This window comes from Pocillopora verrucosa, chromosome 11, assembly GCF_036669915.1.
Source record: "Pocillopora verrucosa isolate sample1 chromosome 11, ASM3666991v2, whole genome shotgun sequence".
In the NCBI taxonomy this organism is placed as follows: domain Eukaryota; kingdom Metazoa; phylum Cnidaria; class Anthozoa; order Scleractinia; family Pocilloporidae; genus Pocillopora; species Pocillopora verrucosa.
Window position 1 is genome coordinate 15,766,585 of NC_089322.1, and position 27,437 is coordinate 15,794,021.

The 27,437-nt window shown below is 38.8% G+C and overlaps 4 protein-coding genes across 4 annotated transcripts; all 4 read right to left on the reverse strand.

The window, feature by feature from the left end:
• Nucleotides 1-2,603: 2,603 nt before the first annotated feature.
• LOC131771106 (uncharacterized) lies at nucleotides 2,604-8,323 on the reverse strand. The gene is made up of 3 exons (XM_066174752.1): nucleotides 8,059-8,323; nucleotides 5,613-5,696; nucleotides 2,604-4,517 (listed from the first exon to the last, which is right to left on the reverse strand). The coding sequence occupies exons 2-3, from the start codon at nucleotides 5,674-5,676 to the stop codon at nucleotides 4,276-4,278; spliced, it is 306 nt and encodes a 101-aa protein (XP_066030849.1). The 5' UTR covers nucleotides 5,677-5,696; nucleotides 8,059-8,323; the 3' UTR covers nucleotides 2,604-4,275.
• A 148-nt stretch (nucleotides 8,324-8,471) lies between these two features.
• On the reverse strand, nucleotides 8,472-11,839 carry LOC131771105 (EKC/KEOPS complex subunit TPRKB). Its single transcript, XM_059086859.2, has 5 exons — nucleotides 11,685-11,839; nucleotides 11,070-11,192; nucleotides 9,919-10,008; nucleotides 9,239-9,325; nucleotides 8,472-8,981 (listed from the first exon to the last, which is right to left on the reverse strand). The coding sequence occupies exons 1-5, from the start codon at nucleotides 11,835-11,837 to the stop codon at nucleotides 8,895-8,897; spliced, it is 540 nt and encodes a 179-aa protein (XP_058942842.2). The 5' UTR covers nucleotides 11,838-11,839; the 3' UTR covers nucleotides 8,472-8,894.
• Nucleotides 11,840-13,012: 1,173 nt separating this feature from the next.
• On the reverse strand, nucleotides 13,013-22,536 carry LOC131771090 (synaptonemal complex protein 1-like). The gene is made up of 18 exons (XM_066174064.1): nucleotides 22,506-22,536; nucleotides 21,640-21,764; nucleotides 21,279-21,340; nucleotides 20,360-20,423; nucleotides 19,544-19,575; nucleotides 18,875-18,920; nucleotides 18,535-18,582; nucleotides 17,835-17,866; nucleotides 17,456-17,636; nucleotides 16,987-17,028; nucleotides 16,474-16,496; nucleotides 16,253-16,298; nucleotides 15,369-15,416; nucleotides 14,638-14,669; nucleotides 14,308-14,353; nucleotides 13,887-13,915; nucleotides 13,375-13,432; nucleotides 13,013-13,081 (listed from the first exon to the last, which is right to left on the reverse strand). Exons 1-18 carry the CDS (start codon nucleotides 22,534-22,536, stop codon nucleotides 13,013-13,015), a joined length of 1,014 nt encoding a protein of 337 aa, XP_066030161.1.
• Nucleotides 22,537-23,846: 1,310 nt separating this feature from the next.
• Nucleotides 23,847-27,332, reverse strand: LOC131771104 (uncharacterized). The gene is made up of 2 exons (XM_059086858.2): nucleotides 27,236-27,332; nucleotides 23,847-27,160 (listed from the first exon to the last, which is right to left on the reverse strand). Exon 2 carries the CDS (start codon nucleotides 27,070-27,072, stop codon nucleotides 25,315-25,317), a length of 1,758 nt encoding a protein of 585 aa, XP_058942841.2. The 5' UTR covers nucleotides 27,073-27,160; nucleotides 27,236-27,332; the 3' UTR covers nucleotides 23,847-25,314.
• Between the last annotated feature and the right edge of the window lie 105 nt (nucleotides 27,333-27,437).

The following is a 27,437-nucleotide window of genomic DNA, read 5'->3' on the forward strand; positions in this document are numbered from 1 at the left end:
ATCGCATGGTTGTTGCAAAATCGTTGGATAATTAGTAAGCAGAGTAGAGCTTGATGAAAATGAAAGCTGCCATCTTTGGTTCTTACAGCGGCGGAGACTGGGGAGAGATATAAATTTTATATCAAGGGGTGAGCGACAGTAAAAAGGAGTGAGAGGGGAGAGGTGGGGCAATAGAAATAAATGCGTCTTCTCACCTTTCTCAGTCCCCTCCCCCTCCTCCTACCATCCACTCTACATGGCCGGTTTACTAAACGATCTTTATTCCCTTGGTAAAACACCTGCATTATGGGGGGGGGGGAGGGGGATGGGGGTTTACAGCATGTCACACCCGGACTACCCAATCAGTTGTTATGTTGACAGACATGCACGCTGTATTTTATTGATTGTGAAATTTTTCAAGTTGTGTATATTGTTCAGATTCGCCGGCTCTCTTTATACGGAGATTATATGATTTGAATTTTGAATGAATTTTTGAAAATTCATCTCTCAAAGGGTGGTAAATGTCACGGGGGGAGGGGGGGGAGGGGGTTTCACGAACATCTCTCCAGGACTTCCCCATAAACAAACCTCTTTCTTGCCAAGAACTCGCAATGATATGCAATCTGTTTTTGCTTCAACAAGGCAGCTCTCAACGGTGATCACCCGGAACCAAATCATGGATTTGATCAATTATTTGTCCGCCGAAGAATGGCAAATTGCAGAAGGAGGGAATTTAGAAGGTACAGAAATGGTGGTTACATTAAATCAAATGGATCAGACACACACTGTGCAACATTGAGTGTTACCATAGAGCTAAAAAAAAGCTCATTCATCTAGATACTTCAAATATTTTTTCTTCATTCACAACTGAATTATGAATGACAACTCCAAAGAAAACAGAGTTGGGTTAGGACTTGCATAAATCTGAAAAGCGTGCGTAGTCTTTACCCTTCTTTGCGCGCGTGTTTGACGCGCATGCACCCCCTTGCACCGCGAGTTTCTTCCACCTCCGTGCCTAATGGAAAGATGCTCGCGTTAGCTCCTTACTTCTTATCGTCCTGCTAGTGATCTGCTAGTGCGCGCGCAACCCTCGCTTCACGCGAGGGTTAAGCGCGCTAAACCCTACACCCTAACCCTAATCTTTCTCTTTCCTATCTGTTGCATAGGCAAAAATCTCGGTAATAGGTGAAATTGAAGGTGAGAGAAATGATTAAGTAACAAATGAAATAAACTTTCACAGGTTTTGATGAATACCGCATCATTCGCCGAGCCTCAGAAGGCCAGGGCAAGTACAAATATTCCGCCTTCGATCCGAAAAAGGAACTTCCGGTGGAGCTCCACATTACTGGAGCGTCAGAATCCAGAGATCCCTTGAAGGAAATCCAAGTTATAAACCTGCGCGTCGACGGTAACAAATATATCACAGGGATAAACGACAATGGGGATTGTGTCGTAAGGAAATAAGTGCACCCTATAACATTCAGTCAAAGTTTTTCGATGCACTGAGAGAATAGCTAAATTGTAAAATTTTTAAAACGTCTTCATTATTTCCGATACCTTATACTGCAGACGGGAGTCTTTAAGCTATGACGTCAAGTTATTTTACGAAAGTCCGTGAGTTACTCTGACTAAATGATTTTGATAACCCTTAGAGTTTAAAAATCAATGAAATAGTGATAAACGAGCATATGGAGAAATATGAACGAAAATTGAGACTTAAATAGAAAAAAAAGAAGGCTTGACGTAATCTGACGTAATTTGCGTCAGGCCCTAATCATTAAAGCTCTGAAAGACGCGCGTTTCGCCCTTGGGTGGATTCAAGACGAGTCAGGGAGAGGTTCTCCGGGGATCGGACCTTCATTATAAGTGCTAGAACCCTGCCAGACCTCTCGACGATTTGTGTTGCTCAAGGCCTCATATGGGCTCGATTCCCGCCGCTCTCTCCCGTCCGGTCTTCGCTCCTCCCCGAGAAGAGCCAGCTCGACGCTTCAAGGGGAGGAACGCAGGCTCATATTACCGAACAGCGACTGGTAATCGAGCCTAGACTTCACAATTCCCGCTGGCGAAGAAGAGCTCGTTCTGAAGCGCTAATAATGAGAGCCTGAGACTTGACCACACCCTTGAAAAACAGAACAAATCGCCTCAAAAAATTTACGTAACTGTCTTTGTGAACTTGGTAGCTACAACAGTAAAACTCATTTTCCTTTACCAGATATCTTTTGTATAGACATAAAGATTATCATCAAAAGTATCTTTATCAAGGTCAGCAAATCCTTAGGCCTCCCGTGAAGGAGTGCGAAGAGTAACAAAAGGGGTGCAAAAAACTCTTTAAATCTAAAACTACAGTATATTGCGAGGAGTAACTTCTGGATAAAAACAACAAATTCTTGAAGCAAAATTATGAGAAATGAATGACAGACAATGCAGAAAATTTATATTTAGATCTAGAGGCGTTCAATAATGAATTTTTTATGATTATCAGCGAGAACAAGAAAACATTCACAATTACTGCCTAATTGTGTGTTTAAATTTGAAACAAATTTCTAAGGATGTATTCTAAATTAAAAATTAGAATAAAGGAATTTTTATTTCATGTTTTCGCTTTTAAAAACTCTCTTTAAGTACCCACTAGATGTCACGCAAAAGAGGGTTGTGTGGGATGTCACGCGATGGAAGGCTGTGTGACATCCTGATGTACAGTTGGTATGTAGCCCGCGCAGCGCAGAGCAAGTTTTTGATGCTTAGGAGTCATCCTTTTACCGAAACTTTGGACAAAGAGAATATATTAGAGAGTTATGAAAAACTGAGTAGCGGTCGGAAATGGGGGCGCAGGGAACCTTCAATTTTCAATCCTAAATCCATTGTAGAGAAGATATGTCCAATAAAACGACGCATGCCCTCTTTCGATTTCTCCCCCTAGCAATGACAAAATAATCACACAATGACTCTAAATCACGAGACAAGCGTTTTAATGTTCGTTTACAAGTATTCCATCACGATCAAAACCAAGAACAAAAACAAAAACAAATCTTACAGGACAGAAAATTCTACATATGCGTCAACCCTTATGAAGGAAAGTCATTATTGCTATAACGTGGAATTTGAAACGCTTAACTGTTTCACGTCATAATACATTCTCTTGGGATTTGGCCTGGTGTGCCGACACTAAATACTGACAAGAGTAAATAAGGTCTCATTATTTTCTCCTGATTCTGGATCACTCTTTCGAATGAGACCTTTTTTACATTAATTGACAAAGATTCAAACAACAGCTCTATCACTTTTATCCCAGTGATGGAGAAAGTACAATAAAAAATAATAGAACTCTGAGGCGAACAAGTGAAAAACCAGTTTCAGTGCTTCAATCTGCTCAGGGAAGTTTAGCTTTGCTCAAGCCATGGCTGTGATTTTATTTGTGTACATGCCTTCCCGCTTTTTAAAAAAAAAAGTAGTATTAACCAACTTGATTAAAATGATGCGAAACAACACTCTACTTCTGTTACTTAAAAGTAAGCTTAGTAAAAACCACACATGCGAATAATGCTTTTTACGCACGCTGATTGGCCGGTTCGGAGTGATAAGAAAATACTATTCACCTCCAAACAGCCGAAGAGACAAAATCGTACGTCAACAATGAAATTTTCGACCATTTTTTGGGGGGTATACTAACAGAAATAAACAATTTTTTCGTTTTTATGTGATATATACTAAAATAATTATTCACCTCAGTGTCGGTGAAAGTGTTGAATATTCGCCTCGCTGCTGTGCGGCTCGGTAAATATCCACTTCTATATTCACCTTTGTGAATAATCGATAATTATTGGCCACGGATATCATAAAAATAATTGGAAAAGACTGAAAAGATGAGAAGTCTAAAAGATAATTCCTAATCGCTTTACATGAAATAAGGAAAATATTTATCTCATATATACAGTGTTACCTGCGGCAAAAAGGTTCCCTTCCAAAGGAAAGGAACCTCTATGTGCACACGACTTCTACCTAGAGGTTAAATATAGAGAAAAAGTTGTATCCACGTCCAAAGGTTCAATATGAAATGTTACACAAGCTGTAACAATAGGCATAGTTTACTGGTAGCCTCGTTTCGGTATCAACTTTAGGGACGGACATTTGCATAACGAGGCAGTTTTGAAGGCAGATATTAAACAAGACTTAGTTTCTTGGGCCATGAGATTTCTTCGTAACTAAACACAAGCTGAGATACACTACTTTCACAATTCTCACAAAGCAGTTAAAGTGCATTTCTGTGACAAAATGATTGGGACTCTTGATCTGTGATCAGATCTTCACAACGCAATCTCCGCCATTTCTGATCCCAGTTATAAAGATCTTGTTTCCATCCGCGCGCGTCACGATCTCCAACATGCGGTATTCTTTCAGCGGGTCTTTCCTCTCGTCACCGCCCTCCAAATGAAATATCCTCGGAGGGGCGTCGTTATCGTCAGCGGCACGGACAGCGTATTTATAAACGCTTCCGTCTTTTTGGGAACGTGTGATAATGTATTCTTTAAATTCTAGACCTGAGGAAAAGGGGATTTTGTTTAACCTTGCAATTCGTAATGGTAACTAATGTCTAATTTCCTCTCACAGCATCGCTGCTGAATCAAACGCTATGGTCATGAGAATCATGGAAGGAAATGATCACCCATTAAATTTTTTACACCCGTACTTCAGTATGCATATTCTCCATGCTGCTAAATGTGTGTTTCCTAAGGCGCGGTTAAGCAGAATTTGTTGAAATATCAACAACTTCTTTAGTTGGTGATCGTTTCTTTATTCATTGGTAGAAGTCAAAGGGTTATGAAAGCTCTTTACTGCTTATTAAATTCTGCTTTTTAGTAACAGTATAGAGAATGTGCATGCTATTATTTTGGTTTGAAGGGTTACAGACCACAACTCACCAGGCCATGCGCGTCATCACGAAGAATGATAACGCACGCTATCGTGTTTTGTTAGCCAACGAGCGGCCCTCATTATTATCTCTTCGGTAAGAGCATTTCTTCACTTACGGGAAAGTATGAAGCCCTGAGCGACACGAGCCGAAAAGAGGTCTGCAAGAAGTCTGGCATTGATTAGTTCCAGACTCCCGGCAAACTTCTCCTTGACTCGTCTCCAATCTTCCCTCGGGCGGAAAACGTGAGTCATGAGAGCTTGCGCGCATGCTAGTGATCTGCAAGTTATTTTGTGTCTTTCTGAGCCGCAAACGGGAGAGTCTAATTTTTTTGATCAGTTTGATAGAGTGAGGCTGTAAGTATACCGCCAATGAAAAGTGCTTTCTATTATTATGATTACTGAAAATAACGTCAGAAGAATATGAGTTGAAAACTTTGAAAGAATTGTTACAGATAATTAAAAACAAATAATCTCCAACAAATGCCATTCATTCCTTTCTTCAATTCAAACCTTGCTGGGCTGAACATTGGTATCTAAAAATCATGCTTTAGGCATGCATTTGATTGGTTCACGAGACGGCGCGCGAGATTCGGCGCAAAAGTCGACGTGTTAAAAAACATCCCGACCTTTGAATGGTTAGGAAAAAAGGCGAAAAATTATGACATCTCGGGCGTTTTCTGTTTGTGTGTTTGTTTTTTTTTTATCGTCGACTATCTACCTACCATCACTAGATGAGTTTCCTACTTCCTGCCAGTGTGTGCTCGAAAGATTGTTGATCAGACTCATTCTTGCTTGTACTTGGCAACCTACGAGGATAGAAAATCACCAAACTTGGTTTAAAAGCTCAGAAGGACCCTCGGCTCAGGGGAAGGGGGGGGGGGAAGGAGAGGCATAAGAGCCTCATTGTCCCAGATTTTGAAAAGTGTGGGAAATACGAAGATTTGGAGGACGAAATAAGACGGGTTGCAAGGGAAACGGCAGAAATGAGCTTAAGAGAATTGGGGTTGGGTAAAATTTGGCAAAATCCATAAATTTTCAACATGTTATTTGCCATCTCTCTAGAATTTCCCTGAATGCACTTTAAGTATAACGTTTTTTTTTTGAGCGACGCAGAGTAGCCGTGTGGTTAGGCACTAGTTACCAGTTATCATCGCCGGGGGGAGGGGTAGTGGATTTTTGGGGAATCACATGGTTTTTCAGGGGGAATGGATGGGGAATTAGCCTTCTCAGTTGGCCCGAGTTCAGTGTCTTGGCTTTGTTATGAATGAAGCCAACTGGTCTGTCTCCTGCCATTTGGGATTTTTAAACACTATGTTCATTTACAACGTTTGTTTCTAATTTGAATATTTCCGATTTGTCACATAGTTTGCAAGACGCTTTAGATCATATCTTCAGTGTTCAATTGCGCCATAGAAGTATTCATGGGTGCTGTCTGAACAAAATTTCATGGATCTGTATCAGAGGAAATTTAGGGTGTTTCCGTAGACAGCTGACCGAAAAGCCCGTAGGCCCAAAATACAAACATCTGTTTTTCAGAATTGGAGTGTCGGTGGAAAACAAAGTTGCTTTGATCGAGACGGGAATGAATTAGCCGTTGCTTATCGAATGAAATTACAGAAATAACTCCCCATAGTGACATCCCCCCCTACAGAGACCAAGTTAAAAATTTCTGCAAAACCACAAAATGCATACTTGTAACTGTTGTCAGTTTGCTGCCCCTTCATTAAACAGAACAGCAACAAACTTACCTGTTCATGAATTACATCTGACGCATTTCATTTAATAGCTAGCGAGCATCAACGAAAAGATTAGATAATTCGCTTTGAGTTAATAGCTTCATTAACTAGAGAAAGATTTGGTTTGGATATTAACACTTTCGAGATGCGAAGCTCGACGGCAAGAGCAATTTTATACCAAAAAGACGCTTGTATTTATGTATTAAATGTATGTGATCTTTTCAGCCCTAGCAGAGCGCCATTTCAGTCATGTTAGGACATTTCTGAGAAACAGATGAGAGAACAGATGTGAAACTGGTGTCATTAGTAACAAATAATTAATATGCAAATTACGATCATTGGTAAAGAGTAATTAGGATTATGCTCTCTTTCCAAGCAGACAAACAACAGATGACTGTTTCAAATCTAATTGCGAGTCTCCCTCCAATAACACTGATGTTTTTTGTGTCTTCTTCGCGAAATCGATCTGCCTGTATTTTTGAAGTGTGCGAAAGGGTTTAAATTAGGGTGTAAATTACTGCTAATATGTAAACAAAACAACACATTTTTGCAACAGATAGTTATCTAAGCGTAAAATTATCACAAATTGACCTGGTAAAAGCTAGTACTGTGCGAATCTTTGATATTTTCTGAACTTCGAAATATTTCATGTCTTTCTCCAAAGCCCCGATATTTCAACTTCAAGACTTAAAACTTAATCGTGATTTAGTATGTAGCGGTTCAAGAGTATTCCTTAAGAACACAGAAATAGTTTATCATAAGGATGCAGTTTTTTTTTCCAACACATGCAAGTTTTCCAACGCTTTCCAATAGTTGGCTTCGCATATTATGATTCACGTTCTCCCTAGGATTTTTCTTAAAACTGAAAGAAGCCCTTGAAAACTGCGATTTCAACCAAGGTGTTAATTTGCTCAGGTGTAGCTCGCAATGGGGTGTCCTTTAAGCGTAGATAAACAAATAGAGTTTTTAACTGTTTCAAACTGACGTAAAACATACCCGTGATTTCGTATTTCTTACCAACTCATCCTAGTTCAAGTAGCAGAGGCTGGTGAAACTTACTGCTACTTTTAATCTGACCGGTTTGTCAAGATGAGTGTTACAACAATTACGATTTTTGAATCTATCTAATGACAGCATTCTTTGTTTTCAGTTTGTAAATGGTCAAAATGACACATTAAATCAAATCTTTCCCATCGATCAAGGTAGTGATAAGCGCTCGAAATAGTCTGTTATTGTATAAACATAAAAAAGTGTACATGAAACTGTAGTTATGTTGCCTCCGCGCGTAGTCACAATTCTCTGATTCACTAACCGGGACGGTACACAGCGGAAGCGCTCTCATTTTTTTTTCTGGACACGTGTACAAGTTATGAGAGCGTTCCCATTCAGTGTTTCAAACGATTAGCTCTCGATAGACAAAAACAAACCTCACCTGAAGATTTAAAACGCTAAAGGGCAAACCACAGAGTTGCTTGAACGTCACAGCTTGACAGTCTACCTCTCGAATGACGAATGACACAGGTTTGTTGCTAGATATAAATTACCACTTGACAAATCTGTCAATCAGTTTGTGTCGACTATTGTTCTCGAAAAGTAAAATATTTCAGTTATCAGCAAGCGAGAATCTAAACCAATAGGGCAATATAACTGTTGTTTCGAAACTTAAATGCTTTTATTCAACTCTACAAACGTGTACACAGTGATAGAAATTGATCCAACTGCGTATAGACCCAACTAAGGAATAAACCCACAGGCGACAAAATAGTTGGTTAGATTCCTACCGAGATGGACGGACAATATTTACTACACCCCCTGTGGTTTGTTTTTCTTTTTATGGGCGACACGGGGCGACACACAATTGCTTCTGAAAGCAATGTAATCATTTTAGTCTCAGGTTTCGAGCAGTTTTCAATCGAATGTCGAAAGTAGCCAGGATTTTATTGGTTTTGCTGTACCACGCCCTGTGATTGGTCCAATGAAACTCGCGCCAACCTCTCCACCAATTAGATGCAGAACTTACACCCAAACGCGACTCGGCACTCCCGTTTTCCCGCCCTTTTGCGTGTTTTTACTTTGAATTCTCATTGGCTTCTTGTGGTATTTTTCTTCACGGTGATTGGTCGTTGCGATTGCTTTATCGAGTGTCGTGCAACGGCCTAAATCGACAGAACGGAGGACAGCCGAGGCTTTGCTACTTGTTAAATAAATGTTATTGGGTAAAAGATTGATTTCTTTCTATTTAGTCCTTCTAATAATAGTTCATTAATATTACGCAGCATCTTTGGTTGCTACTCGTGTGATTACGCCGTCTTGCAGCGAACTGCATTGAAGTTCCTCGTCTGAGATACCATAAATCTGAAAAGAAAAATTAAATGATCAAATTTCATTATTTCTAATATCTTACCAAATTGTGTACCTAGAATCCCCTGTGTACATCAAATATTCATTATTGACCCATCTGTTCCCATTTTGATGATAGCAACATCTGTTTGTCATTTGCTCACTTACTGCAGTAATTACAAATAAACTGATAAATTATTCCAGATTATTTCTTGATAGCAATCACCTCAGGAATGACTACAGTAGATCTCAAAATGAAATACATCAGTTACCTTCTTTATTTTTCCTTGGTCAGAAATTGTGCTCAATGCAGTAATAGAAACTTGTTCTCCATTTATAAATTTACTGATTTCTGAAATCTGTGGAGAAATTAAAAATAATGTGTTTGCTCATATAATATATACAAGTCCCTTAATGTTCAAAACTAAGCAATTTATACCAAAAGTTTAGACATAAAAATCAACTTCTTTCTTTTTCTATTTTCTTTCATTTAAGTTCCACAGTTTTTAGGCCACAAACCTACTGTACAAATTAAACTTAGAAATTCTCTGAGAGCCTTAATGTACTTTGTATGTCCAAAAAAACCTTATTTCTGTCACGAATTTTGCATTCAAGAATCTGTCTCAAAAAAATAATTGACACGTAACATTAATATTCCAGAAGACGTGAATTGTTTCTAATAGTCACATGTAGCCGAATTCCTCAATAGCACAAGTGTCAATGCTGTGCCTTTCTAAAGTAAAGCCATGCACAAATAACACCATAGACATGATGGTGAATACAACTTGCTATTCACTTCTGAACTAGCCAATCAGCACACATGAAAGGCACTGTTCACTTGTGTGGTATATTCTAAGTACTAATATCACAGTCAAGAAGTAGATGACTGTCTGATGTAGTAAAGTTTTAAAAACTAACAAATGTAGATACCAGGTATGAAACTTATGCAAACCTTTTCGTTGGCATTTTCTTGAGTCACAATGACAACTAACACACTTGTTGTACTGTCCAGTATTCCAAATTTCTTGAAAGATTCATTTATCTAAAAAAACAATCATATAAGATATTTCACACCAGTTTGATGGATAATACCTTCCTTTCAATGACAAGATTAACATCCCGGCCATTCTTAGATTCTCCTTTTCCCAGGGTGTTGAAGATTTGACTAAGCACTTAAAATAATCTTAGGTGAGAATTCAATTCTTATAAGGAAAGCCTGTATAGGCCACTGTATAGGCCACTGTAAGGATGGTAACATCAGTTTTAATATGTTTCTCTGATTCTTTGGCAAAAGATTCAGTTCCAAACTCACATAAATTCATTATGATACAGGCATATATTAATAAAAAGCTCCATTTCATCAATTCTATAATATGTATTACTCAACACTCAGGCCAACTGGCCCCATCTGGCTGCAATTCAATACTGTTTCTGTAGAATGAAGTGACTAAGAGTGCAACTACCCCCCCCCTCCCCTGGATGGGATACCAGTCTATTGCAAGGTTACCCCCCAGCATTTCATCAGGCTTCCCTAACACTTCCCCAGTACTCAGTTACACTCCTGGGTGGAGAGATGCTCTGTGAAAATACAGTATCTTGCCCAAGAACAGAATACAATGATCCAGCCACAGAATAAAATCAAACCTCTTGACCCACAGTCTAGTGCACTATGCATTAGGATACTGCATCCCCCACAATGTAACATATACACACAGTCAAGACTGTATCATTTATAATCCATTTAACCCTTTACACCCTAATATCAATATGCATATTCTCCATACTGTTCTCTATACATTTCCTAATGATCTGACAAGGAGAATTTGTTTAAAAATCAGGAGTTTCTTTAGTTAATTATCATTTTCTTTATTCTTGTGTGACTTTAATGTGTGATTCAAGGGTGATACAGAAAGGAGAAATTAGATGCTTATCACTCTTAGGATGCAATGGGTTAATCCACAAAAAGGGAATTCATTCATAGTCACAATCCAAAGTGCTTCAAAGACCTGCTTAAAAAAAAATTACTTGCTTTATAGGTGGGGCTATGCACTAATACCTCAGCTAAGTTTCGTCAATGTATTGTTACTTAATGTATTTTCTTACATTTGTGGAGGGTGACAAATTAAAAACAATCTCTGAATGAAGTGTCTTGGTCTTCATCTTTCCTTGTTGAAACAGTTGCAGAGCTTTGTGTCCTGCTATTGCCACATGAAATGGGTCTATGATCTAAAAAGCATAATCACAGGCATATACCGTATACAAAATCACTCTCGAGAGAAATACAAAGCCTGAGACTTTACAGAGTAAACTTTTGGCTAGTCTGCCTATGACATACAGAAGATGCTGGGTAAAATATTGTTACTTTTCAAGCAGCTAAAGTGCAGAATCCCCGGCAAGTTTTTTCACATCGCATTGAATATAAAAATCTTCCATTGGTTTTATCTCGTACCCCCAAACTTGTCAACCGTCGACTCATATACCATATATATGTAAGCAAAAGGTGTACATATTTCCATCTTTTTTTTCAAATTGCAACGTATTTAAAAACGGGTGTGTTTATATTCATATGTACGCTTATTGACCTCTGCTTTCTCTGAAATTCTTCCAAATGCAAGTAAACTTTCTCCTCAAGTCTCAACCGAAGCTTATGTATGGTAACATGTGAGCTAACCCAAGCTATGTACGAAGTTAGTAAATATACAAGTGAAATGACCGTACCATAGATGCATTTAAAAGGGCAGCTTCTATTTTTCCTTGGATGATCAGTTGCATAAGCTCGCTACTGTTTGTCACATCCGTAAATAGAGCCAGATTCGTGGTATAACTCGGGTTACTTTGCACGCTGTATTGGACGATAAACTCTTCCGCCATCTTGAAATCAGCTGAGCATGCAGATCAGCGGCTACGCATTCTAGTACCAATCTTTCTCGGTTACTAAACTCAGGCACGCACTACATGCATTAGTAACTTGCGGTTTTAACATTGTTTCACACGTTTTAAGCATTTTACGAAACAACTCCCGAACAAAAAAGGTCCAGCTGTGGTTCATTCCTTATTTGGAGATTCTGAATGGGAACTGTGGGTTCACGGACTGATGAAGAAGTTTCAAACCAAGAATATCCTCATGGAAAAGTGAGGAGTGGGTCATGAAGTGTTGAAAGGAAATTCATTATTTTGTTCGTATGTATGTTTGTTCTTTCCAAATCGAAACTTTGAAATTTATCGAGGTTCGTGGTATGAAGGAAGGAGATGAGCATATATCTTATTGGGAAAACACGGTTCTATAAATAGAATGGGACTCTTCTGTTGTTATACTGGTCACGTACGTCATCACTTAAAAATACGCGAGCGAAAGAGAGGGCAGAGAGCTGGAAACCAGCTACAAAAGGCTCGTTTCAGGGCCACTCGTTCATGAATGCTTGGGACGCTGTGAGGAGCACCGGGTCGGCCTTGTAGAACTCACATAGGAAACAATCAATAATCCTTTACACCACTGTGTCGTTGACAATATGACAATAGTTGTTCCTATTCAAGTGAACAAGTTGATTGACATTTGATTAATAAATGATTTGTAATTAACAGGTTGAGGCGTAGCCGTTTGAGCCAGAAAATTAACCGTTGATCCATAAGCGAAACAGTTTTTGACATAGCGTTTTTTCACAAGCACGTTTACTTCGCTTACCTGTTGAACTGTTTGGTGACCCGCTTGTTATTCTTTGATAAAAAAAGATTTGGCAGGACAACGCTACAGAAGTAATTCATGTCGTTTACCAGTTGAACTCTGAGTATTTTCATTACAGTTCTCTTCTATACAATTTCCATGAATCTTTCGTAATGAGATTTCTTACGTATCATAAAATTCCCGTCTATTAGATCCAATAAAAACTTAATACGATTTGTAGTCAGTTGTTGAGAGCGAACTATTTTCCCCAAAGCGATTGCAACTCAGATTCTTGCAATGAAAACCAAAGAGTTTACTTTAATTAGAGTTCGATTTTGAAGGTACAGGCTTGTTAAGTTTCAGTATGATGTAACTTTAAAATGTCTCATCGTCTGCGTCGAAGTCTGGGAATGAAATGCTTAGCCGAACGATTAGATTCCTTTGGAAGAAGAACCTACAAACGAAAACAAAAACGAAAAATCAAAAATTAAATTATTTTTTAAAACAAGCGTTGTGCTGGTGATAACTAATTACTTGGAAATCTTCAGCGGGATAGCGGAATGAGAATAAAAAAAAACCGCTTTCATTACTAAATTGAAAAGATCTCTGGTTCTTCTTGTTGTGTACTAACAGTTTGTTTACATCGAGCAAAAAAAGTAGCCTATTGGAAAATCTTTTATTTCAGCAGGACAATGAAAAAGGATATAGCCTTATGGATCCTTGTTACTAAAAATGAATATAAAATACCTGAGATTTCAGTGTTTCCTTGAGCTCACAGATTTGAGTCTTCAGATCTTCAAGCTCACTGCAACACAAAGCAACAAAGCTAAAGAATGATTTATGTTTATTTTTTTAATAAATATCGCATACTAACTTGTTTCAGACATGATTTTATAAACAATGAGTTGTTTTTTCTTCTTCTTCTTCTTCTTCTTCTTTATAGCAATTAGTTTGATTATCATATTTTTCTTAGATATAAAGGTTGGATTTTTCAGAAGAGGGAGAAGGGGGAAGGACGTCTTTTATTAGCGTTCATTGAGAATCTAAGAGCTTCCTAATATGTTTCACTAAGTTTTATTTTTTCTGAACCAGAAAGGAGTCAGTCATGTCATGGGGTCATGCACACCTCACCCCACTCTCTGCAACGCTCTAGTTTTCGAATACTGCCGTTTATTACTTGGGAAATATAGAATCACGTCAAATCGATTTTACAATTGCACTGGATTCCTCAAGTATTACTATAAGTCCACTGAACTTACTTGTCTTTTTCGTTAAGCTCCATCTTGGCCTGAAAGCGACGAAAAAAAAAATATGTATGTAAGACAAACTAAAATAGTGTGATCGGATCGGTCAAGGCTGGAACCTATTGTTAGTCAGGAAGCCACCACGATTGAAAGCTCGCCCCTTACCAGACTTCTCGCAAACAGTAAAACAAGAAAACTGCGGCGAAAATAGGCTTCCTATTTTGTAACAGACCTAAACGTCCATTTTGAGTTTTCTTGTGAGAAGAAGAGAAACAAATTTCTTTAGATGTTCGGGACAATGTAAAGTTTGTTGTTAAACATGCCTTTTTTTTAATTATTTTTCTTCCCATATCTCTGCAAATGTAGGAAAGACAAAACACAGACACCCAAAAAAAATTACGGTACAAACTATCGATAAACACTCTTCCTGGCCTACCTCAACACGCCAAATCGAAAATTGCCTCTCTCTCTCAGCAACTCCTCTGTAACAAAAATACAACCGTTTTTTATTCAAGCGAAAGACGAAGTTATTCAATTAATTGCACGGGACTTTCTGATTAGTACTTCTTTTTAATCCAAAATTAAATAAATCTATTGTAGCCTCAGAAAATTTCATCATCTTCCTTTACATTTCCTATCTGTTTTTTTCCTCTTGACTTTTTACAAGTTGGGTCACCTGTGACATAGCTGCTAGACGTTTAGTTTCTGACGTTTTCAACTTGAGTGAAAGAGAGTTGTGGTTGAAAGAACATGTTCAAAACATTACCTCTCCATGTCTTTACATTCAACTGGGAGGAGCTATGAAAGAAAAAAAACATCTGTTCTCATCAAATTATAATTAGATGTCGCGTAGGAAATTTTTTTTGATTTTGAATTTCAAATTACAATTTATCTCTTCCTCTCCCCCCTTTGTACTTTTTTTTTGTATTCACGTGCGAAGCGTAGGATTTCACAAATTAGCCAATCAAATCAAAGAATTCTAACTTAATATTGAAAACTGACGTAGACATTTTTCGCGTACTTTTATTGTTTGTTTTTACGGAGTTTATTCAGCTCTTTTTTTTAGCTTTTGTTCGCGCAAATGTGCTACCCTTTTCTTTGTATTTTTAAGAATTTTCAGAGTTTAGCCAAATGTTGTACTTCATTAAACAAGTTTAATACATAATTTCTACGGAGTTTGGACTCCGGCCACTTTTTTCGTAACTGGATTTTCTATGTGCAGCTATATGTATACAATATCATGCAGACAAGTGATGAGAATAAAGAAAAATATCAATCATGGTATTACTAATTGATCCGATACAAAATTCTCCAAACTAACAAAATGAGGATCATTTGGCCATTTTGCAGACAGTAAGGAGAATTACTAATGAGATCTTAGGAGTTAAAGAGTTAAAGCAGACAAGCGTTTATTTCCGTAAACTAGTCGCATAAACACTAATGTTTAATTACGTTCAATCAACATTTGTACCAAAGTCAAATCATAATTATTCTGACCTCTAACTCCGCGTTGATCTCGTGTTTGGACGCTTTCAGGAGACGTCCCTGTTAATAAATCAACACAACGAAAATTTCATGAAACAATAGGGGGATAGGTAACAGTATTTAGAGAACGCCAATTATTTTTGGTTTTTAGGGGGGACGGGGAGGGGATCAGTCGTCGCCAACAGAGCGTGAACAGAAGGAGTACTATAGAAATTGACTGCCAGCAAGAGAGAGGGGGGGGGTCATAGGAATTTTACCTTCTGGGGGAGGGGGTCATAGGAATTTTACCTTCTGGGAGGATCATACAGTGACACAATTAGCCAAAATCCTCTGATCCTCCAACCCCCCGACCCCCCCCGGCTATAAATAATGGCCGGTTCCTTCTGATGGCCCTACAGGGACGATGATGCAGAGAATTGTGGTTTAAGAAAAAACCAAGATCAGAACTAGAAGTAATCACAGCTTATCGAGTGCGTTCGTGTTAACAGTTGACACTGCAGTTTGGCGTGGTTTTACCTGTCTGCTATTTTGTCAAGAGAGGCTCAAGCTCCTTATGCAATTATTTGTACCCGAAAATTGCTTTAATTATTGCAGTTTAGTCTCTTATCAAAAATTATTTAGGTTTAGTCCAAGAAGTGCGCAATGTAACATGAGCATCACGTCATTCAAGATGGCGCCGAAATGGTAGATGATCCATTGGGAAAAATTCGTGGAGCTTTCGCTATGGTTACACAGGACACCCAAGAATTCACAGAAACAAATTAGGTAGCGTTCTCCTAAAGTCACAAATAAGGCAGTGTTCTCCAAAAGTCGAGCGTAATATTTCCCGTATATTTACATAACTGATAACTCTTTGAAACGAAATAACGTGATACAACGTGGCCTGTTTACCTTACCTTTCGTGCTATTTCTTTCTCTCTTTCGGAAAGCTCTTTCATTGTTCTGTGGAGAATAAAAAAAGTAAGCCGGCCACATTAAATGTAGCTGTTCCCCAGAGACGACAAGGAAGCCGTCAATGTAGTTATTCGTTCGTTTAGGACTGCATTAATTCAACAATTTAGAAGACCTGAATCTAGAATTATGAAACCACATCTCTGTGGAGCCTGATTATGTTTACCTGTATGTCTCAGTTTTCTTCATCTGATAAAAAGAAAAAAAAGATACGAGTTACGTGTTACATGTTAGAGATAGACCTTTACAATAGACCCATACTGAAGAGGACTTTCAGATTATACATACCTTTATTGTTTATATATTTTTCTGAGTGAACATTGTGTTTTTGATGAAAAATTTGGGCAAACTTTTTTTTAATCTCTTGGGAAGCTAACCTTTGAGGCAATCGGTGCACACATTCCTTCCAGGCTTCTTGCTAATTGTGTACGAGTCGCGAACGTTTCCAGTATGATGCTTTTGTAATTATTTCATCTTTTCATACAACCTTTCTACAGGTCAGTCCCAAGTCAGTTATGTTTAATGACAGGTAAAAAGCTATCTAAAAAAACTTTATCTCCCGTTATCTGTTATTACTATGGCTGTAAACTTGAGCTTAAAGAATGTAGGACATGTATCATGTATCAAAACCGACAACAAAAAGCAGTATGCGACCTCTGCCATAATAGTGCATTCATACCTTAAATTTCTGTTCAGTTTCGAAACTGTTAGGGATTGCTTCCTAAGAAACAGTAAGGAGAGAATGAAAAGGCTTGGAAGAATTTCGCTGATTTAGCAAGGTTGCCCTAGCAGTCAGCGAAGAAAGAAGTATTCAGAAGGCTATATGTTTTCTCTTCGGTTTGTATTCGATTTCTCTTCGGTAGATTTCGGTTTTTCTTCGGTTTCTATAGTTGATGAAGGCGAATTCCGAATCAAAAATCACGTGTTGAAATCGAGAGCAAACAGTCTAGTAGTCGTTCAAAACTTAGCAACAGGAGAGACTTGTGTTGTTATTTTATTTTGTTTACGACAACAAACTGTTTGATTCCTTACTCTACTCTCTGTGTATCCCAGAATGGATAGCGAGTAGTGTAGCCAATCAGATTTTGGCATTTGTAATAGAGTGCTAATAGATTTACAATGATTAAATATAGTGTAAACTTGCTCACCTCCTTTTCTTCAAGTTCCCTTGTTAGTTGTGCAATCTCGCTGTAAATGAAAACGCGATGGTTAGTCGCCTTTGACAACAACTTGTGGACAGCTACGCACTCAAATATAAGTTCTGGTTTTCCCACGTTCATTACAACTGAGCCAAGATGTCGACCATGGAACACGGGGAGTGATCTCTGGCTGTAAGGATGGATTTTTTGTTCGGTACAAAAACGAGGCTGTGACGACGTTGGAGAAATATTTGTGAGGCAAGATTTCATTGTGGTCGGTTAATGAAAAACGATTGACTGGCTTTCTCAACCACGGTAATAAGTGCAGAGGCTTATCATAGTTTGTCGTACTGGAAAGTTTAGAAGAATTAACGAACTGGTCGCAAACCTCTCTAGGTCTTCCTTTAACTGATTCTTTTCCTGCGGATAGAAGAACAGAAAAAAAACATAAACGGCGGCTGATTTCAACCAAAAGCTTTAATCACTGGCCCTTATTTGTGTTTGTATTGATGAATATCGAAGCCAAAGAAACCGTACATAAAAAACCCCACCCCCCCCCCCTGCGATCTCCCCACATAAAAGCTCAGCTCGACTTAAGTTTAAGGAAGCCCGAACGAAAGAGTCTAATTACCGTCCACACTGGCGGAACCCTTAGCGGGTTTTACAGTCACAAGCATCTCGGGAAAAGTGACCTATCAAATACATCAAGTCAGACGTACTGATAAGGAAGTTTTCATTGAAATTTGACTCAGCCTATCAAAATTTGGCGCTCGATCTCCCTCGCAACCTTTTTTGCGACGTCATGCAACACGAGAGCAAGACAGAGTCACATGACACCACCTAAATGGAGATTTCCCTCAGCATAATAGTAAATAGCTTGAATTGCCTGTGAGCTTCGTCGCGATGGTTTCAGTAAAAGGCTAAGACACTCACCCGATTATGGGGTGGAAGAGATTGACCCAGCTGCGATAAGTTTTCGTTCTGCATGTAATAAGCCTGTTTTTAAGGTCATGTTGGTTTTAAAATTGTCCAGAGTACAAGCGGCTTACACATGATTTTAAAAGCGCATTGCATCACAATGATCAAACCTTGAAATTTAAAAGTGACGATTCCTTCACGGTCATCAACTGGTTGATCTGTTTTTGAAAGATAAAATATTTAGTTAGTCAGATGGTATCTGATAAAACACACTGCAGGAGCACTTAGTGAACGGCACGATGGTAGCGGTAGAGAAAAAACCGAGGGAGATTTGGGTCGAATTTGGGTCCAACCCTTCCCCTCTTTTACACTCATTTGCTACAATTGTGCCGGTTTTTTTATATGCTTCGTTTTATTTGCTGAATGGGGAATGGGGGGGGGGGGGGAACGATATGAAACGGAGGAAAAAGAAGCTTCACAGTCTTCTGGAGAAAAAAATTCTAATCTTACCTCATTTTTGCAGTTTGTCGCTTTCTCTGTGAGCTTTTCAGCGGTGCTATTCAAGGGGAAGATATTTATAAAGTTTCAGATCCAGATCTACCATAAAATGTGAGGTCAACTATTTTTTTTCATTGAACACTGGCAAAAGGATATTAGATGGATCTAACTTGCAGAAAAGAAGAGAGATAAAGCTTCAGTACTAAAAATTAAACTTCTCCATCGCGATTTTCATTTCTTTTTGTTCGCATAGCACTTAAAGTAAATGTTGCAAAATGATTTGCAATGCCAAAAGTTGCTACGCATCTTAAGAAAAGGGGAACGGTCGGGGAACGGAGGGGGACCCCTCTTTATAACAGGGTATATAGCGGGGGTCTATAGAAAATTGACTGCCAATGAGGGGGATCATTAGAAAACTACAGAGCCTGAGGGGGATCAGATAAAATTTCATTGTCACACACCCTAAAATCCCCCACCCCCTACCCCTCCCCCTCACACAGGGTAATAAATAATGCCCAGTCCCTTTGGTTAGTTAAATTTTTAACGAAATGCGCGTTAGCACCAAAGATGTCGGCTGCTCCCTTGAAGTAAGAGAAGCCCCACAGTAAAGAAAACCGATTAATTGCACTTGTTAAAGAAAATGCCGAAGAGAGAAAGACAGCTGCAAAACTACGTACTCACCTTCGCAACTTTTTTATCTTGTCTACGTTCGCCTAAAATAGGGGGAAAAACCCAGGAAAACAAAGAAGTTAGAATAAAGAAGTAGACTTGACGCAATGAATTGTTTTTTTGAAAAAAAAAAATTAAACCATCGTTTACTCACAGCATTGATATAATATTTCTCTTCTTGAATCCTGCTTACATTACATTGTCTGAACAAAAAATAAAGAGAACATTATTCGGTAAAAAGCATAAACAAACAAATAATTTGGTGTTACCGTTTTACTAGGAGCCCATTACTTTTACTGTATATGAGTATATGTGATACCGGGTGCGATAGAAAACAATATTTCGGCAAACACTTGAGAAGAATCCAGAAAAATATGTCTAGGTCTTTTCTCTCCCTCTCGCAAGACCTTTCAATTACGTGCTTATTTAAAATTTCATCCATAGAAAGCCTTGTTTTAACCGTCTGCAATTTACAAAAATCTTTGAACACTTCGTCAATACGAAGTGTTTTCAGTAAGTTAGTAGATAGAGCCACCTCAGGGGCAAATCACATCTCATAATACTCTTGTAGGGTAACACTAAATACAACACCGAGATCGACCCTTTAATGATCTGGAACTGATACTTGCTTGTAATTCTGCACATGCTCCGCCCGCAATTTAACCAATTCAATCTGTTAAAAAATAAAAAGTGTTTGGTGAAAAACAGTTTCATTAAACCTAACGATCCGCCTGGCTCGAAAGACCACTGGTAACTTAAGTTTTTTAACCTAAACTGAGGAGAAAACTTCATTAAATGTTATTTCTTACAATAAGTTTACATTTTCACCTTCATGGCACCGGTCTCCGTCTCAAGTCTTTTACGCGCCTCTTTCACAGTCAGTTGAACATCTCTGCATGGGAATTTAAATGGAAAAGTTTAGTTGTGCAAGAGAAGGATGTTAACTAATTTATGTCCAGTTATTCAAGTGCACTAAGTAATATTATAGATCAGTAGCATGTGTTCAGCTGACCCCTTCTCTCACTTGAGAACACTGAACAGGTGCATATTTACATAAAGAGTAACAGGTTTACCTCGATGAAAGAACCTGTTAGTTTTTTCTTTCTTTCAGTACTCTTTTTTTCCTGATCTCTATTGTTTCGACCTTTTTTGTTAGTTTCGATCTACGTCACTTGTGAAAAAAACGGGGTTTATTTTTTACCGAAGATGTGCCGGAGCAATTGTTAAAGGAAACTTAACCAGTAAATTCAAAGGAATTTGGAATCCTGACACACTTAGACTACTGACTACTACAGTAGCTCCAAGCTGTGGCTAAAACAATATGCTAATGCTTTTAAAATGATTGATTCTTATTTTTCTCTTTGGTAACTTTTTAAGCTTTCCCTTTTGCTTGTATTCTCTATCTCGCGTAGCGTGCGTGCGTGCGAGTGAGCCTTCATTAGTATAGCGCTTCAGGACAAGCGTTTCTTGCCCCACGGGAAGGATAAAGCCTTGAACCACACGAGCCAGCAAGAGGTCTGCCCAGCATTATTAGTGCCAGACCTCCGACAAACCTCTCTGACTAGTCTCCAGTCTTCCCACGGGCGGAGAAACGCGCGTCCCAAATTCCTACAGCTCTAATAGTAAGGGTACGCTCGCTGGTTGTGTCATATGCAAGCTAATTTTTATGAATTTTAACTCTGGTTACCCTTCCACTTCTAGTAGAACTGATAATTTTTTAGCCGTATAAATCCAATAGGTGACTTACTGAATTGTAGTCAGTGCCGTATGAATCGAGCTTTTCTTGGACTCGATAAGATCCCTCAAATCCTAATGAAAAAAAAGAATAGATGTATGAAATTTAATTAGATGGGTTCTCTGACTTGAAAACATTCAAGGTCGAGAAAAAGAAGTTGCGATGACATTCATTTCTTCACACCCTCCTTAATTCCAAGGTGAAGGCCTGAATGCTTATCCAATTACGCTATTTTCCAGAAATTTCGGGCAACGCCAACTATACTGATCTGATTCCGTAAAGTTACCCCTGGGCTGTAAGAAAAAATACCTGTGCAAAGGTTGATTAAATTTTTGCGAGAAACTGTAAGCATATAGCTTGTGTTTAGACCTACCTTGTTTGCCTGTTCAAGATCATTACATTTTGACATTAAATTGTTGTTAGACAAAGGCACATCGCTGTCATTAGAAGACAATTCTTTCTTGGGAGAGGATAACTTTTCCTTGCGGTTTGTGCGAACTAAAACAAATACAATACGTTAGAAAGTAAAGTAATTTTTGATTCAGTGTCGTAAAACCAAAACCAATGTAATCACATCGGCGAATCAGAACAAAGGAATATACCCTCGAGAGCCAATGAGAACTCAAGCTAAAAAAAGACCAAGCGCCTACAGCACGGGAAAACATGCCGGGCGGTTGAGGTTTTAGTTTCGCACCTGATTGGCCGAGATAATGGCGCGAGTTTTCAGAACCAATCACAGAGCGAAGTAAAGCAAAACCCAAACAATCTCGGATTACTTTCGACGCTCAATATGATGATTGAAAATTGCTCTAATGCGATGAAAATGGTTAACGAAATGTCCCCAAATACTAAAAAAATAATTTAAAATGAAAAATCTGTCATGGTAATGGAATGTATTAAACACGTTTTCCAGTACTAAAATGATCGTTGACCGTCTTTGTTGCAAAGATAATTGAGGAGGAATGAGTAAGATAATGTCATACTGCTGTGGAGCCTATTGCTGAGGAGCTTATTGCCGTGAAGTTTATTATTGCCGTGGAGCCAGCATACGATTCGCCCTAGATGACAGTTTTGGTAACAACTATCGAAACGTTTGGTTGTATGTAACTTTTTCATTTTTACTCTTAGGTTCAGCGCGCAAATATTCCCACACGATTTGCCATAAAAAGAACCTGGAATTTTCCAGCCAGCCGGTCACTTGCTTTTGTTTAAGATCATAGAATCGTTTCATTGACTTACGCTCAGAGTATTTCTTCTTACAACTCGCCATCGTAGTTTTTTAACTGTTCTGTTTGCAAGTCTGAACGTCTTTCCTGCCAGCTAACTCTGCAAAACTTTTTTGCCGTTTTCAATTTCTGACGCGTGATCTCTCTTTGTGACGTGAACTTACGTTAGCATTACGTAAAATGAAAATTTGCGCGCGCTACCGCGCCCAACCTCTTTCAGCAGCGCCGAGAGAGAGTTTGAGCCAACCTCTCTCCGCCCTGCTTTCAGCCTTCCTTGAGGATAGTAATAGAAGTACCTTTTCCTGGTTCGTCGCAAACTACGAAAATTTGTGCTTCCCGTAATTGTATGGGCACAGCTAGATGAACTTGACATCGCTTCTCATCTGTAGCAACCTTAGCTTTTCTGTGCAATTTTTCATCTTTCTGCAAGCGAAGCGCGCGCGCCAGGCCGAGGCCAGGCCTCCTCCGCCCTCATAGCTCGCTTTCGTTATTTTGCTCTTAGTTCCTGTTTTCTCGTGCTCTGAACGAAGATTTAAATGAATAGAGAATTCTGTAAACAGGGTAGATCATTATCGTCCAACAGCATGTGAGACGAAAGCGTAAATCTAAGGCGCCGTGACCCAAATTAGACGTAGGGTCCATGCTGCGTTATGTACACGTCACTGCCGCGCTACCGCTTATGTCAGAAGTCAAAGCCAGTTTAGGATGTAGCCGCCAGATATAGGCGCAACTACTCTTTGTTGACGTCGACAGGCTTTTTAGACATCACCATCCACCTCAAGCGTCCCCACCCAATTGAAGCGTCAACGCCTATTTCACGATGCCGTGTTCCAGTTGAGTACACTTTCGCCCAAGCCCTTGCGCAGCACTCACATCGCTTACTTTTATCTCGCTTTGATCCAAGTATGTTGGAACTTCTCTCCTAGGGGAGACTTGTAGAGAGCAATCCACACTTGAACTCCAACACACACAAAAAATAAAATATCACAAAGACACATACTCACAAATTAGCACTGCTCGTTCATAGTTTGGCAGCTTATCCTAATTTTTGTTATCTAAGAGGGTGGGCGGCTGAGGGAGGCAATCGAACCCCATGCACTGAGATGGCCAACTTCAAAGAATTCAAATGTTTCCTGTAGACTCAAAAACATTTTCAGAGGGAGGATGCCCTCTGAGCTACCCCACTCCCTACTGGCAACTGCCTTCCGCCTGAACCCTCTTTTAACAAATTGTACAAACAATTTCATGGAAATAGAACAGTACAGTAACCAGGGAAAATGATGCTTATAGTACACATCAACCAAGCAGAGGTCAAAAATAGATTTTTATTTATCACAGTGCATCTATTCGTACTTCTTTGCACTGGAAGAAATAAAATGTATACAACAATGAAAAAAATAAACCACACCTATCTCTGTAATTTGATTTTCTTTTAATTACAAACATCAATGTGCAGCAAATCTTTATCAAATTTGTCCAAAACACAAACAAATTGATGACGACTAAAATTCTCTCTGTGCACATTGATCTTCATTCAAGGCTGACTGTAATTCACAAATCCACAAGGGATCTTCTATCTTATGAAGTGTATCTGAATATTTGTTCAAAACAATGTTTCAAATACCAGAATCTTTTTTGTACTGTTTTCATCTGCCACTGAGATTAAAGACACCAAGTATGATAAGCTGAATTACGTACATAACTTGATTGGTTCTTACTTATGAACTAATGGAGGACAAACACAAAAATGATATCACCATTAACAGCATTTTGCTTTTTCATCATTTAAAACAAAAAGATCCCAAATTGCTGTGGGTCTGTACAGTGATAGATCACAGGAAAGAATGTTTGACATATGACAACAGTAGAATTGTCTCTTAACCCTTTAACTCCCAAAGGTGATTAATTTACAACTTCTCCCTTTAATATCCATAAATTATCCAGCAAACAGGTAATGAGAATACTCAAACTTATCATGAAGTTTTCATCTTGATCTAACACCAAATTCTCGTAACTACTTTACAAGGAAGTGGTAGCAGCCAAAGGGGAGAATTAACAATCAGATCTTGAGAGTTAAAGGGTTAATCAATGCACACTTTTAACAACAACATGGCCAGTTCATTCTCATGTCCCATAATCCTTTTCTTGCTTTAATAATGTAGGTCCTAATGGCGTACATAGAACATTACATTATGCCAATCAATGTATTATTTGAAGATCACTGTAATAATTTCAAACCTTTGTGATCTTACATTACTCTCTTGACCTTTTAAGTTCACTTTCAGTGAAAACTCAACAGCTTGGTTAAATAAAAGCATGCAAAATAATGTCATTTTTAATAAAAACAAAATCTGATTTACTAAGTCTTTTCAAGGTATCAACAAAGTCTTCTCTTGTTTGCAAGATGAATCAGGTCACAGTACAAACAATTTACTTCAAGTTCTTGAAAACTTGGGTGAAATAGAACATTGAAATCTTAAGGTATGCATTTTATTGTAAATTATATGATAAGCTGAATTAAAGATGCATTTTGCTTTGATCTTACTTACAATCTACTGGAGAACAGATGCATAAACAACATCACTGTTAATAACATTTTGCTTTGTTATGCTAGAAAACAAATAGATTCTATTTAGCTGTGTCTGTACAATAAAATATCACAGAAGACGTAAAAATATAAAAAAGAGCATCAGTGACACTCTCCACTGCTCATTGTGTCCTACCTTTTTGTTCTTACCCCATTTGACATCATTAATATCTATTACAGAACCGCAGCATGGCAAGTCATGTAATATATTTGTTAATCGTCTTAGTGATATAGATCACGTTGGGCGGGAAATCAGTGGCTGTCTTTCATCCCCTGTTTCAGCATTTGATGATGCACTGTTACCACCAGTGTTCCCTAATGAGGACTGTTGACTATGTTGATGTTCTTCTGCCTGGTTGTATTGCCAGTTGTACTGAAACTGGGACAATCTTCTGCTCATAATGAAGAAATGCAGAAACATGTGCAAGCTAAAGCCAAGATGTATGGGGGCTGCTGCCTGGAAAAATATTGACATGGTGCTGCTGATGTGTGCTTCAGCAAGAAGCTTTTCTACTCGGCCATTGAATTCATCAATGACAAGTGATATGAGGAGTGCAAACAGAGCCATCATGATAGTTGTGACGTAAAAGTGTTTTGCCCTCTGACGACTGCTCTCACGGTCACACCCAAAATGTGGACCCATTTTAACAAAGAAGTAAAGCTGAAAGATGATTACAATTGCATAAGCAAAGTTTTTTACTGTTGTCCAAGAGAGATACTGATAAAACTCAATGTCAGTTGTTGATGAGTATTGTGAGGCCCAAAGACCACAGTAGGAAGCTTTCATGAACCAGAAGATAAAGCCAATGGTTCCCATAAAGCACACCATGATATCAATAGCCTTAGATTCAGTCTCACGCCATTTCCTCTCTCTGTTGTTTTCTGGGAAACTTGTGTCTCCAGAGAGTAGCAAGAGACCAAAAATTATTACAACACCACAAGCTAGAATGGGGAACATGTTTGTCCACTCTCCCACAAATCCAAGATACTGTAGTCCAGTTACCAGTTGCATGGCAACCAGAATGAGGCCAATGACATATCCATAGCCAGAGGAATGCGAGATTTCCACATTAACAACCGCAGAAGCCAAAGAATCTTGCATCATTGCCTCACTAGCTTCAGGGTTAAATAATATATCTCCAATGGGTCGGTTTATGCGCACATCCATCAACTCCAAAGAATGCTCCAAAAACAACAAACAGCACAGCAGTCTGTAATCAATGAGTAAGGCATTATATGCAGATTTCACGATGGAGAACCCATTGCCAAACAGACTTAGGACAAAGTCGTTATCAGAATTTGACGTTACTAGTGAGTCGATAAAAAAAGCAAAATTGAAGACGGAGATTATCTTGAAAAGCCACGAACACGCCATACGCATATCTCCTCTTGCAACCTTGTGTCGCAGACTAAAGTAGTACACGCTTGCTTGGACAATCTTTTGCGCCAGAGCTGTGTACCTCACAGCAGCATACATTGTGTTGGGTGCTTTCCGAGCAGCTCCAATGGCGAAGAAGAGCTCTAGTATGCTGAGGGGTATCGTTATGACCCAGATGATCATTCCCAAGCTACCATGCATATAACCAACAGAGAGTCTTTCGTAGCCGTAGTCATCCAGCGGCCTGTCAGGGGAAGGATTCTCGAAAAGCATTGCACAACCTATCATCAACACTCCAATTCCGCAAGAGGCCAAGAGAGTCAAGCGATACACTGCATAAATTTCTTGTTCTTCATAGGAGCTGAGGGTTGTAATGAGGGTGAGTAACGCTCCGAGGAAAAAGACCACAAGTCCGATACGAGTTTCCACAACGTGTCGACATAGACGCCATTTGAAATATATGAAAACTATAATGCAAGCCAAGAAGAACAGAAAGGAAGAAAGAGTGGCTAGAATCACAGCTGTAGTGATAGAGACATCGAGAGTAACTGGGGCAGTAGCATCTTTTGAGCTTAAAGAGGATTCTTTACCGTTCGAAAGTGAAGAGAAATGCATCGTTTCTGGGCGAAACGGAAAATACTACAACAGGTTTGAGTAGTTCGATGTCTTCTGGACAGAACTCCGCTTGACTTTAACCTCACAGCTGCAAAATGTGATTAAAAACAAAGAATCACAAAGGATCTCTCTAAAACCATGATTTAAGAGCGATAAAGCGTACCTTTACTCAATACACGAAAGCAACCGAAGGTCACATTGAGTTCAAATAACGAAGAGGACTTGCAGAATCAGGTTTCTCGGAAAAAAATTGACGTAGCGCAATCATTACTTTCAGCATAGGTAGACTAAGGGGGGAAGCACCCTAGAAAGGAATGGGGTCGATTAAGGATTGCATTAAATATTTGATAAAAGGAAATCTTCAG